General features: G+C 35.8%; 2 protein-coding genes across 11 annotated transcripts in view; one reads left to right on the top strand and one right to left on the bottom strand.

Annotated features, from left to right (window-relative positions):
* The window catches only part of DPY30 (dpy-30 histone methyltransferase complex regulatory subunit), a 937477-nt gene that overhangs the window by 420634 nt on the left and 503542 nt on the right, over positions 1-13301 (bottom strand). The gene's annotated exons all lie outside the window — the stretch shown is intronic.
* The window catches only part of BIRC6 (baculoviral IAP repeat containing 6), a 256236-nt gene that overhangs the window by 76744 nt on the left and 166191 nt on the right, over positions 1-13301 (top strand). For all 10 annotated transcript variants that reach the window (XR_007718761.1, XM_050754116.1, XM_050754118.1 and 7 more), the window contains 7 exons: positions 2263-2441; positions 4079-4212; positions 4817-4978; positions 5076-5207; positions 6516-6613; positions 8540-8687; positions 9843-9976. Coding sequence is in view for 9 of the 10 variants with exons in the window: in XM_050754116.1 (XP_050610073.1) it covers positions 2263-2441; positions 4079-4212; positions 4817-4978; positions 5076-5207; positions 6516-6613; positions 8540-8687; positions 9843-9976 (987 nt within the window). In the remaining variant the exon portion in view is untranslated. The remainder of the gene's footprint in view (positions 1-2262; positions 2442-4078; positions 4213-4816; positions 4979-5075; positions 5208-6515; positions 6614-8539; positions 8688-9842; positions 9977-13301) is intronic.

Raw genomic sequence — 13301 nt, 5'->3', positions numbered from 1 at the left:
TGTCATCCAGGTTGGAGTGCAGTGCTGTGATCTCAGCTTGCTGCAACACCCGCCTCCCAGGCTCAAGCAGTTTTCGTGCCTCAGCCTCCTGAGTAGCTGGGCCTACAGGCGTGTGCCACAATGCCTGATTAATTTTTTGTAGTATCAGTGGAGATGGGGTTTCATCGTGTTGCCCAGCGTGGTCTCGAACTCTTGAGCTCAGCCAATCTGCCTGCCTGGGTCCCTCAAAGTGTTAGGATTGCAGACGTGAGCCACTGCTCCAGGCCAAAAGAGGATTTTTATTAGAAGAGCTTTGACAATATCATACAATGATTTGAGTGTCATAAACAAATGCAGATTATAATGAATGTTTTAAAATAATGGGCTACCATGTTGATAATAAATAGAAATATCAGTAGTAGGACGTTTTCGGCTTTTGTATCCTGGGGGTGAATTTAAAAAAGCAACACAAAATGACTAGTTCAGTTGTTAAAGTAATTTGGGGTGGGGTGGGATGTAGAGATCTTCTCCAACCCAAGAAAATAGCTGACCATCTATATGTCAACTATTTACATTTGTGTACATTTGCTTCCTAATGTTTGTCCACATTCATACATAACCGTTTAATTGCAGACGTAGTACAGGTCAAGTATCCCTTATCTGAAATGCTTGGGACCAGAAGTGTTTCAGATTTCAGATTTTTTTCTGGTTTTGGAATATTTGTGGTATACTTGTAATATTTGTGGAATAGTTAAGTATTCCTGATCCAAAAATCCAAACTATGAAATGTTCCAATGAGCATTTCCTTTTAGCATCATATCGGCTTTCAAAGAGTTTTGCATTTTGGATTTTCAGATTAGGGATACTCAGCCTGTATATACGCAGGTTTTGTGCTTTCTTATTGTCATTAGGTTTTCGAGATGTTATGTGTTAGGTTTCATGCTGGGATACAGTAGTGAACAAAAAGTAATAAAATCTCAAATTGTTTAGATTATAAGTTTTGTTCAATGAGAGTGTGAATCTTAAATTTTTATGTGGAAATAGAAATATTGGTGTTTTAAAAAATTTTTTATTTTTTAGAGACACAGTCTCCCTGTGTTGTCCAGGCTGGTCTCCAACTCCTAGGCTTAAGGGGTCCTCCTACCTTGGCCTCCCAAAGTGCTAGGATTACAGGTGTGAGCCACCACATCTGGCCAAAAGTGCTGATTTTGACAAAATGGAGTATAGAATTACATGTGTTTGGAAAGCCTCAGTACTGTTAAAAGTATTAATTTTCTTAGAGTATACTAAGATTTTTTTCCATAAAATTCTCCCTAACATCTTTGAAACTGAACAAGGTAAGTGCTAAGTTTTTATGGAAGAGTAAAGGGGTAACATTGGCCAAAGAAATTTTGAAACAGAATGTCAGATACCACAACACAGAGAATAGTACAGTAGTGTTAAGAAAAATGTAACAGTGTAGTGCTAGCACAGCAGGCAGGTAGCTAAGTAGAGTGATAGCATTTATAATCTTGAAAAGATTTAATACCTGGTAATGCAGCAACAGACTGATAGTTTGCTGGCAGATGTAGTAATTTGATGATAATTAAGAAATGTATTTTATATATAGATTGTATAGTATCCCCGTTTAGTTAGTATAAAACACGTACTAGTGATAATAATTATTTGAGTGCTTTCCTTGTGCCAAGCACAGTTAAGAGTGGTTTAGTTAACTCTGAGGTAGGGACTATTAGTATCATTTTACATTAAAAAACTGAGCCACAGAGAGGATAATTTGTCACGTGCCTAATAAATGGCAGAGCCTTTATCCAAACCCAGGTAGTGACTCCATAGCCTGCATGCACATTTTTAACCATCAGTACTGTAATGCTATGTGTATATATGCACATGTATATGGATGTGTGTACATGTATGCACAAGAAGACTGGATGGATATACTGTAATTATCTGGATGATAGCTTAATGACAGTTTTGTGTGTGTGTAGTTTACAACATTTTTACCATTAAAATGAATAAGATTGGGGAAAAAACATGCCAAATGTTTATCTCAGTTAGTCAAAGATAATGGTTTTATACTATTCACATCATTCCTTTGTTCATTGTTTTTTGCTGACAGCATGTGCAGGTGGTTCAACTTTCTTCTGCTCAAACAGTATAATTTGAAAGTTCTGGCCTACTGTACTTTTTGTGGAGTTAGTTGTTGATCTTGTTCTATGAAGATGAAAAACAGTGAGAATTTATTGGTGATTCAGTTATTTTCCCCATTCTACTCCACTTCTCTAGGTATGGCAGGAGGAAAATATCGTTCGTTTTTAATCCATGTCAAGGCAGTGAATGAAAGAGGAACAGAAGAGATTTGTAATGGTGGAATACGTCCTGTAGTAAGGCTTCCATCCCTAAAACACCAGAGTAACAAGGGTTACTCACTTGCTTCACTTTTGGCTAAAGTTGCAGCAGGCAAGGTATGAAACTGTCATTTTGAGCAATAACAATACTGTTGTAAACATTGTGGATCAGATTTAACACACTGTTAGAAGTAGTATGACCCTTCAGTGATGTTTTACTATACACTTGATTTGTTTGTATTTTTTCTTTGGAGTGACTTAAATATATTTGGAAAGAGAAATGTTTTGAATTAACTTTATTATTTTATTTTATTTCGTAGTTTTGAGATGGGGTCTCACTCTTTCCCCCAGGCTGGAATGCACTGGCGCAAACTCGGCTCACTGCAACCTCCGCCTCCCACGTTCAAGCCATCCTCCCACCTTAGCCTCCCTAGTAGCTGGGATCACAGGCATGTGCCACCACGCCCAGCTAATTTTTGTATTTGTAGTAGAGACGGGGTTTCACCATGTTGGCCAGTCTGGTCTCGACTCCTAACCTCCGGTGATCTGCCCACCTTGGCCTCCCAAAGTGCTGGGGTTACAGGCGTGAGCCACTGCACCCAGCCTGAATTAACTTTAGGCAAATTACCTAGCTTTTTTAATGTGTACTGAGTAGAGAGTAATTGTTAGCAGATATTTCCCTTTATAATTATTTTAGACCATAATGTTTATTTTTTTTTGGTATGAGAGTTTCTTCATATGCCCTCTATTGGCAACTCACAATCTTGTTTTTGGTGAATATTTGGGAGTATACAGAAAGAAGTTGGGGAATAATTTTAAGAGAGGTTCTAATCCTCATGGTTGATTTTCTGAAAGTAGCTGTGAACCGTGCAGCTCTTTACAATTGACTTATCTTGGATTTCGTGGAACTCAGGAAGGAGGTTTTGTTTATCATCTTTATTCATAAGGTATCATACTGATACTGATCAGTAATACCAATCATCTTACATATATATATAGGTCTTCCAGTTTTTCAAGGACTTCTGTATACTTTATCTGATGTAATCTTCGTTATAACTCTGAGGTAGGCATAGCAGGTTCTGTTATCTCCCTTTTTTAAATATTGAAAGTAAGTGAACCTTAGCGATTGGGGAGCCTGACATATCTCAAGTAGTTATTTTATTTATTATTATTATTAGTATTAGTATTAGTATTAGTATTTTTGAGACAGTCTTGCTCTGTTGCCCAGGCTGGAGTGCAGCGATATAATCTCAGCTTACTACAGCCTCCACCCCCTGAGTTCAAGTGATTCTCTTGACTCAGCCTCCCAAGTAGCAGGGATTAAAGGCACTTGCCACCATGCTTGGCTAACTTTTGTATTTTTTGGTGGAGACGGGGTTTCACTGTGTTCGTCAGACTGTTCTCGAACTCCTGAGCTCAAGTGATCTGTCTGCTTTGGCCTCCCAAAGCGCTGGGATTACAGGCCTGAGCCACTGCACCCAGCGGGAATTGGACTTAGGACTTTGGTTTTATCATCTGTAATCATTGGGTTATTGCCTTTAAAATAGTGGCTGTGTCTTTCTTTTTTTCCCCTATTGTAATTCCGGAGAAAATTAGTCATTTACTGAATATGAGGGTAAAAGCTATCATTTTAATTTGAGATTTATGTTTTGATGGCCACAATTCAATTATTTTCCTTTATTTTATAACTTTAATGGTAAATGATTTTTAGTTTAGTTTTTTTTTTTAATTTTATTATTATTTATAATGTTTAGGAAAAATCATCTAATGTTAAGAATGAAAATACAAGTGGCACCCGTAAATCTGAAAACCTCCGGGGCTGTGATTTACTTCAAGAGGTCTCTGTCACCATTCGAAGATTTAAGAAAACATCAATTTCTAAGGAAAGGTAATTTCATTGCATTATCTGGCTATTCTTACAGTAATGAAAGTGCAAAACATAGCAACACACACATAGACACACAAATATAAAAATCTTTTACCTGAAAATTTTTGTTTGTTAATTTTTCTTAAATAATTATAATCTTGATGAGAGTATGAGTCGTCTTTATACTTCATTGGTTTATCTCTTGTGTCTGCACAGTGCTTGTTATGTAGCAGGAATGGATGATAGATATTAATTTGACATACACTTGTCAGGCAAGGGAGTGTGTACCTGTAGTCCTAGCTACTCAAGACGTGGGGGTAGGAGAATCTCTTGAACCCAAGAGTTTGAGTCCAGTCTGAACAACAGAGAGACACCCAATTTCTGGAGAAAACAAAACAAAAAGAAATTATGTACATTCCTTATTACATTATAACACATTATTGTAAATGTAATTAAAAAATTTTTTTTCTACAAATGAAATACTTGACATATAGCTATTAATTGTTTTTAAATGTACTTGCGATGTTCATGATTTAAAATGAAACATTGCATTACCAGCCAGGTTGTGATAGCTTTAGTTGTTCTGTTTTGGTCGGTAATGTGTTTATATTTTCTTTTTTTGTAGAGTGCAACGATGTGCCATGTTACAGTTTTCAGAATTTCATGAGAAGCTTCTTAACACTCTTTGCAGAAAAACAGATGATGGCCAGATCACAGAACATGCCCAGAGCCTTGTGTTGGATACTCTCTGTTGGTTAGCTGGAGTTCATTCAAATGGACCTGGAAGGTTAATAATTAAAATTTTGCTTACCACTGTTGATTGCCTTTTGGATGTTTTGATTGAAAATACAAGATGAGTCTAAATGTCTGCTATTGTTTTGCAGCTCAAAGGAAGGAAATGAGAGCTTACTTTCAAAAACACGAAAATGTCTGTCAGACATCGTACGTGTTTGCTTCTTTGAGGCAGGACGAAGTATAGCCCATAAGTGTGCCCGATTTCTAGCCTTGTGCATTAGGTTGGTATGTTTTTAAGTTGAAAGCATACTTTCTAGGTACACCTGCAATTTAGTGGGTGATACCTTGTTTATAGTGTAATTTGATCCTTGTTTAATGTATGTGTAATTTAAGAGAATTTCCAAAGTTGATGAAGATTTTTGATCATCTTAGCAAGAATTTTGGGTTCTTAGGCGAAAGTGTCATGTTAAATAAGGGTATTTAACTTTTGTTTTTTTTTTTTTTTTTTGAGACAGAGTCTCACTCTGTTGACCAGGCTGGAGTGCAGTGGCGCTGTCTTGGCTTACTGCCGGCTCTGCCTCCCGGGTTCATGCCATTCTCCGGCCCCAGCCTCCTGAGTAGCTGGGACTACAGGCACCCACCACCGTGCCCGGCTAATTTTTTTTGTATTTTTAGTAGAGATGGGGTTTCACCATTTTAACCAGGATGGTCTTGATCTCCTGACCTCGTGATCTGCCCGCCTCAGCCTCCCAAAGTGCTGGGATTACAGGTGTGAGCCACCGCGCCTGGCCTATTCAACTTTTGAGAAAAGAAGTCTGCTGAACTTCTCTGCCTATTAGTAGCAGTTTGGAGAATTTGGCAAGGGAACTCTTACACCCCTTTCACTCCTATTTTCCTTGGTTGTCTTTTCTTGCCCTAAAGTGTTTTCTCTGTTATATAACAATCTTACCGACTTTTTTTGTAGCATTGTGCAGACCCCTTTTTTCTAAACCCTGCAACAAATTAGAACAGTCTGCCCTGGTCCCCAGGGAGTGTGTCCCAAGACCCTTCCCCTCCCCAGTGGATACCTGAAACTGTAGCTAGTACTGAGCCATATATATGGTATTGTTTTTTTCCTATATGTACATACCTGCAGTAAAGTTTAATTTATAAACTAGACATAGTAAGAGATTAGCAATAGCTACTAATAAAATAGAACAGTTATGATAATATACTATGATAAAAGTTATATGAATGTGGTCTCTCAAAATATCTTATTGTACTGTACTTACCTGTGTTTGAACTGTACTTGACCATGTATAACTGAAACCGTAGAAATTGAAACTGCATATACGGGTTCTTAATGTTTAAAGGTTCCTACTTGCTGCTGTATCTAGGAAGTGTCTAAGAGCTAATGGTCAGTATTGACTGTTGTAAAGATAATGGTTTAATGCATAAGAAAAAATTTACAATGATCCTTAGTATAATCAGTCCCTGTTATCTTTTGGTATTTTATAGAGCTAAGATTTTTTAAGTACCACACCAGGTTTAGGGTACAATTTAGACCTTGAGTAATGTCTTTACAATTTTTCTTTTAAAAAATTTTTCAGTAATGGCAAATGTGACCCATGTCAACCAGGATTTGGATCTGTTCTGTTGAAGGCTTTACTTGATAATATGTCGTTTTTACCTGCAGCAGCAACTGGTGGTATGTAAAATTAATCACAAATAGTTGTAGTCATATGGAACATCTCATATATATTACTTAGGATTATTTTGTAACTATGTTTTCTCTATTAAAGTTCACTTTTCTGTAGCTTATCTGTATTTTTTGAAGGGATTGATAGATTGTGGCTGGGTGGGCATATACTCCATCAATAATACTCCAAGGAAAAGATTGATGGGACAGTTACGTTACTATCAAGTCATCTTAATTCATAACTATTTTTCTGTACTTCATTACAATCATTGAGTTGTTTGGTTGTTTACTGACTATAACAGATCAGATGTCAGAAGCTAGAATTCCAGCATGTGCCAGGGAGGTGACATAAATAAGTAAAACGGTCCAGGTGTCACCGCACACACATATGTTTTGTGTGATTGGTAGGAACTATGGCAAACTGGAATTTCCTAAAAGGGGCCAGTGTTGTTGTTGTTGTTGTTGTTGTTGTTTTAAAGCACCTGAGGACTCTGTGGAAATGTCTTTCAAGAATGAATGTAATGGGAGGTACAGAGTAGAATGATGGATACCAGAGTCTGGGAGGGTGTGAGTGGGATTTGAAGAGAGGTTGATAAATGAGTATGAACGTAAGGTTAGAAGAAATAAGTTCTAGTGTTTGATAGCATGGTAGGGTGACTGTAATTTGTGGTATATTTCAGAATAGTTAAAAGATTTGAAATGTTCCCAATGCAGAGAGGTGACGGATATCCTAAATACCCTGATTTGATCATTATGCATTGCATACATATTTCAAAACATCACATGTACCCCCTATATATGTGCAATTATTATGTATCAAAAAAGAATGAATGTAGTTATCAAGTAGGAATTCATAAAGCAGTTCTCTAAAATACCACATACATAAGGTAATGAAGATTTTTAAAGATGCTTACTGTTTTTGCTAGTACATAGTGTTACTATGAAGGGCTACTAATTTGGCCTTTTAAGTCAAATTTTATTGATAGATATTTTTCACAATCTGTTTTATTAAAAAACAAACCATTCAGGCTGGGCACAGTGGCTCACACCTGTAATCCCAGCACTTTGGGAGGCCATGGAGGGAGGATTGCTTGAGGCCAGGAGTTTAAAAAAACAACCTATTCAACAAGTACCTCAGTGAGTTATGTATTTCATAAAGATTTCATGTTTGTGTTTAAAAAAAAAAGCTTGTTCAGAGTTGTTAAAAAGTTATATCATTCTCTTAATTTAGATAAAGTGTGTTTATATTTACATGGAACATATTGTGGCTACAACTATTAACTCTGGAATAGAACATTTTGACTCAGTTGCTCATTACAACTAGTTACGATAGTCTCTAATGTTTAAAAGCTTCTTAAGGATAGTTTTAAAGTTAGGATGCTTAAATTTTGGCATGTATGTAGCAGTTAATAAAAAAAAGCAAAAATACACTTGTCATGATAATCTTTTAAGCAATGTTGATCTGTACCTAACACATTATAGAATAATTTTATTCCCCATTCATTCACTAAAATGGGCTATTTGAAGCTCACTGCCATCCTCTATTTTTGAAAAGTTTTGTACAGAGAAACAGTATTTCGGTAAGGATGACTTGAAGGACCTGCAGTCTCCTCACTTTTTCAGCTATTTTGAAGTGTCCCTCAGAGTCATCTCACATTATTATACACCTAAATGCCTATGTTGATTTTATGACACTCTTCAGAAATATTTGAAATTCTTAGTGTAAGACTGTGCGTCAGTGTGTTTATATTTTAAGTGTCCTCTTCGATCCCTCCAAGGAGTTGTCTTTGTAAATTGCCCATAAGATTTTTTTTCCAGAAAAAGGAGTATCTTTTTAGCAAAAGGAGGTATTCTGATAAACAGGTAATCTTAAATTCTCATTATTAGAGGAAAAGGAGGAAAAAGAAACATTTATTTTGTTGTTGTTGTTTCCAGGTTCTGTCTATTGGTATTTTGTCTTACTGAATTATGTGAAAGATGAAGATCTGGCTGGATGCAGTACAGCTTGTGCATCTTTGCTTACTGCAGTGTCCAGACAGTTACAGGACAGGCTAACGCCAATGGAAGCTTTACTTCAGACAAGGTATTTTAGTATATCTAATGATTAATAGCAGGCATCTCTGAGTATGATCACGCCGTTGCAGAGAACTATTATTTTATATATATATGCTGAAAATAGTATTTTTCTTGCAAAAATGTTTAGTTTATACCTTACTTTTTCCACATGATAGTAGCCTGAGGTTTTATTTTCTTCTGTTTTCTCAGAAATTACTTTTTTTTTTTTTTTGAGACTGAGTTTCGCTCTTGTTGCCCAGGCTGGAGTGCAATGGCGCAATCTTGGCTTACCACAATCTCTGCCTCCCGGGTTCAAGCGATTCTCCTGCCTCAGCCTCCCGAGTAGCTGGGATTATAGACATGCATCACCAGGCCCGGCTAATTTTGTATTTTTAGTAGAGACGGGGTTTCTCCATGTTGGTCAGGCTGTTCGTGAACTCCCAACCTCAGTTGATCTGCCTGCCTCGGCCTCCCAAAGTGCTGGGATTACAGGCGTGAGCCACCGTCCCCAGCCAGAAATTACTCTTTAACAGTTTGATAAATCCTTATGATAATTATTCAGAGGGCTAATTTTATTTAATACTGAAAAGTGGTATCCCCTGCTAATGGAAGAAGAATGTAATGTGTCTGTTTCTCTATGCACTTTATAGATGGAATTATGTGAATCACTTATTGTCCCATAACTAGTATTCTTCTACCTGCTACTTATATTTTAAAACTTGTAACATGATGAATTAAGCAATAGCAAAAGGTTAGATTTAAGTTCTTGCCTGATGGTCTACGTTTGAAGTAGGGCATTCCTTTATTTAGAGCAGAGATTTTAGAATTTCCTAGATTAGATGTTCTGATTTTGATAACATTTTACTCAAAGCCTTTGTACTTGAGGCTGTGTTGTAATGATTCAGGGGAGAGAATGGTGCCTGATTACCCTCGCTTCAGTCTGCAGGTGGCAGTCTTAGTACCTTAGTTGCCAGCTCATTGGAATCACATATGTTGAGTCTCTGGACAGTGTCCTTTAGAGTATAGATTGCAGGGAACATAGTTGAGATTCACTGAATTTGAGGGGTCAAATGTAGTCAGCATCTCCCTCTGCGCTGTTAGACTGCTTTTAAAACTAAGTAAAGGTAATTTGTTAATTAGATGGCTGAAAGGAAAATCGTTAGTGCATTATTTTGTTTTTCAGATATGGATTATATAGCTCACCATTTGATCCAGTCCTCTTTGATTTGGAGATGAGTGGCTCTTCTTGTAAAAATGTTTATAACAGCAGCATTGGTGTCCAGTCAGATGAAATTGATTTATCAGATGTCCTTTCAGGTAGTGATTTCTTTTATTAAAGGAAATTCTGAATGTTGTATCTTGGATTTAAGTTGCCATTTGACTTAACAGATTGTAGTCATGATGTTTTTTCTTTAGAAAACTAAAATTCCTTAGAACTTAACATATGAATCATTAAAATATTTGCTAGAAGTTCTTAACTTCCTCTTTCCCCCTGAAGAAAATCCCAGTATATTAAAGTCATGTTTGAAAGGGTTGTGACTTTAATTTTTTGTTTCTGTTATGCATTTCATTTCACTGTGATTTTAATGCTTATATGAGACTATATAACATTTGATTTATTTGTTGTAGCCTTTTCAGTTTTATTTGATATATCTTTGCTGCCTTTATAAAGTTAAAAAAATTTCCTATTTCAAAAATACAAAATTAGTAATATATACTTACTGTAATAAATAAGGATGCACAAACAAAAGATAATTTTCTGCATCTGTTACTTTCTTGAGGTAAGCTTTGTATACATTACATACATCCTTTTATACTTTCTGAAGAATGTGTTTTTCGGATGTATGCATAACTATTTACATAATCTTTTTAAGTGCTAAAATTTACTGTCTATTTTTGTTAGATAAAACAGTGACCATTTCATTTTTTTCTTCCATCTAATTACACTTACTACAAATGTTGTTAGGAAACAAAAATGTTAGAAAATTTGCAAACAGATTAATAACCAGATATAAATAAATTTTGAGGGAGAAGTTCAATTTTGTTGAAAAGTAACTTATGAGGTGTGATAAAAGCAAAATAAAAAAAATCAAATACCAAAATATAAATGAAATGTAAAATGCCTCAACCCCAACCTTTCCACCCTCTTAAGTTACTATTGTTAACTGGATGTTTAGCTATTTAAACTTGTTTGCTACCCGTATTCGTTAATATAGCTTCTAATGATAGATCATGCTACACGTACCGGTCTGTCACTTGCTTTTTAATTACTTATGCTGACTTGGATATATGTTATTGCTGTATTTGATGCGTTAGGCTCTGATTGTCTTATGCCCATCTCACCATTTTCTGTCTTCTCTATCCAAGTGACGCATCAATTAGGCCATTGCAATTTATGATTGGAACTAAGAGGAGAGACTAGAATTGGAGATACCAATGCCTTCAGTATACCAAAAGAAGCAGTTAAATCTGTTAGGGTAAAAGTGTAAGGGAAAGACTGTAAGGTTCATTCCAAACTCTGAGGTAGTCAAGTTTGCAAATGAGTAAAGAAGACTCAGAACAAGGGATTTAGAAATCATGATATGTCTCCACTTTAATGTCTCATCATGTTGTTCCTCATTATTAATCTTTCTACAGCATTTGTTTTTGTTGTTCTTAATGGCATCTGTGGCACAAGACAGAAATGTGAGTGTCATTCTTGATACTTATATCTTTCTTATCTCCCACATTGAGGATACCACCATATGGCACCTATTTTTCCACTAGTGTACGCAGTTGTTCCTCTCTATCCGTGGGGAATTGGTTCCAGGACTCCTCGCGGACAACAAAATCTGTAGATACTAAAGTCCCTTATAAAAAATGGTGTAGTGCAGTTTGTATACAACTTACGCATATCCTGCTGTGTGCCTTAAATTGTTTCAACATCACTTATAATACCTAATACAGTGTTAATGCTACATGAGTACTTGTTATACTGTATTGTGTAGGGAATAATGACGAGAAAAAAAGGCTGTAACAGACTCAGCCATTCATTTTTTTCCCCTGAATATTTTCTGTCTGTAGTTGGTTAATCCATGGACACCAAACCCACAGATACAGAGAGCTGACTGTATTTCGAGTTTGTTCACTCTCTTACTTCTCATGATCACAAGTTACAGTCATCTTGAACCCAGACTACAATAATAGCTTTCACAGTGGTCTTCCTACATCTATTCTTGCCTCACTTCAGTACATTCTCCACATTGCATTGAGTGTGATCGTTCAATTACTTTACCTTTCTCCTTAGAATACTTCTCATGTCTTCCCATCTTCTGAAGTTCAGAGTTTGTAATACAGCATAGAAAATCCTAAATGATTTGACTGTCTTTTCCTTGCCACTTTATCTTGTGTCATTGCCCTGTTTAGTCTTCTTTGGCCCTGTGATTCTCAAAGTATGTTCTATAGACCCCCAAAGGGTTCCTGAGATCATTAAGGGGATCTATATGGTCATAACTATTTTGATGATAGTAGAATGATATTATTTGTCTTTTTGATTTCATTGACATTTTTATCAATTGTGAAAAAACATGGTGTTATTCACTATGCACTTGTAATAAAAACGTCAGTTTCATTTTAAAATGCCCTTGATGCAGTAAAAATTATTAATTTTATTAAAATTTTAACCCATGAATACACATCTTTTATTCTGAGATGAATGATACATATGCATAGAGTACTTCTGTGGCATGCCAAAGTACCATGCTTGTTTCAGGGAATTGTGCAGTTGAGTTACAAGCTGAACTACTTGCTTGATTCTTGGAATACCATTTTTATTTGCAGTAATGACTGACAGACAAACTACGCTCATTTACACTGTGTTACTTGACAGTGTTTTTTGAAAAGTGAATGAGAAACATATCTCCCATAGTGAGCTTGATAGCTTCCCAGTATGTGGACTTTTCTCATGGGATCTGATATTAGAGAGTGTAATTTTCCAATATTGGATAATGAAATGTGTCAACATTTGGAATATTTGTATACAGTGGTGAACCAATATTTTCCAAATGATCAATGCAATGGTTTCACCATTATGTATGGGTAAAGTTCCTTAAAAGTATAAGATATATCAGCTGATCTTAATGTAACAGAGCTTGAGAAGTTCATTGGTAAGATTTCAGATACCACATTGTAACCTTTAAGAAATTACCACTTGTCAAGTTTTTGAATATGCAGATATGTTAAAGTATTATTTTGCCAACTACATATTTGTGTTGGGCCAGATTTTTTCACCTACTTCTACTAAAATGACATATTACAACATGTCGAATGCAGAGGCAGGTAGGAGAATCCAAGTATCCTCTGATACTTCACATTTTAAAGAGATTTTTAAATAGGTAAAACATTGTCACTTTTTTCATTAAATTATTTTTGCTTCAGAGAACAGTTATTTTTCATCAAATTATGCTATTTTAACATTTAATGCGTTTATTATTAAATGAATTAATATTTAAATTTCACATCTTAAAATTTCTACTATGGTGAGTACCAGTAAAACAATGAAAACAAGAGCTCTTCAGGGTTCTTAATATTTTAAAGATATGTAGAGGGATCTTAGAATTGAGAACTGTTCCCTCTAGCCATATTGTTCTTTCAGTTCCTTAAA

Source organism: Macaca thibetana, chromosome 13 (genome assembly GCF_024542745.1).
Source record: "Macaca thibetana thibetana isolate TM-01 chromosome 13, ASM2454274v1, whole genome shotgun sequence".
Lineage (NCBI taxonomy): Eukaryota > Metazoa > Chordata > Mammalia > Primates > Cercopithecidae > Macaca > Macaca thibetana.
The sequence above is the reverse complement of the archived record's forward strand: the minus strand, read 5'-3'. Positions and strand labels throughout refer to the sequence as shown.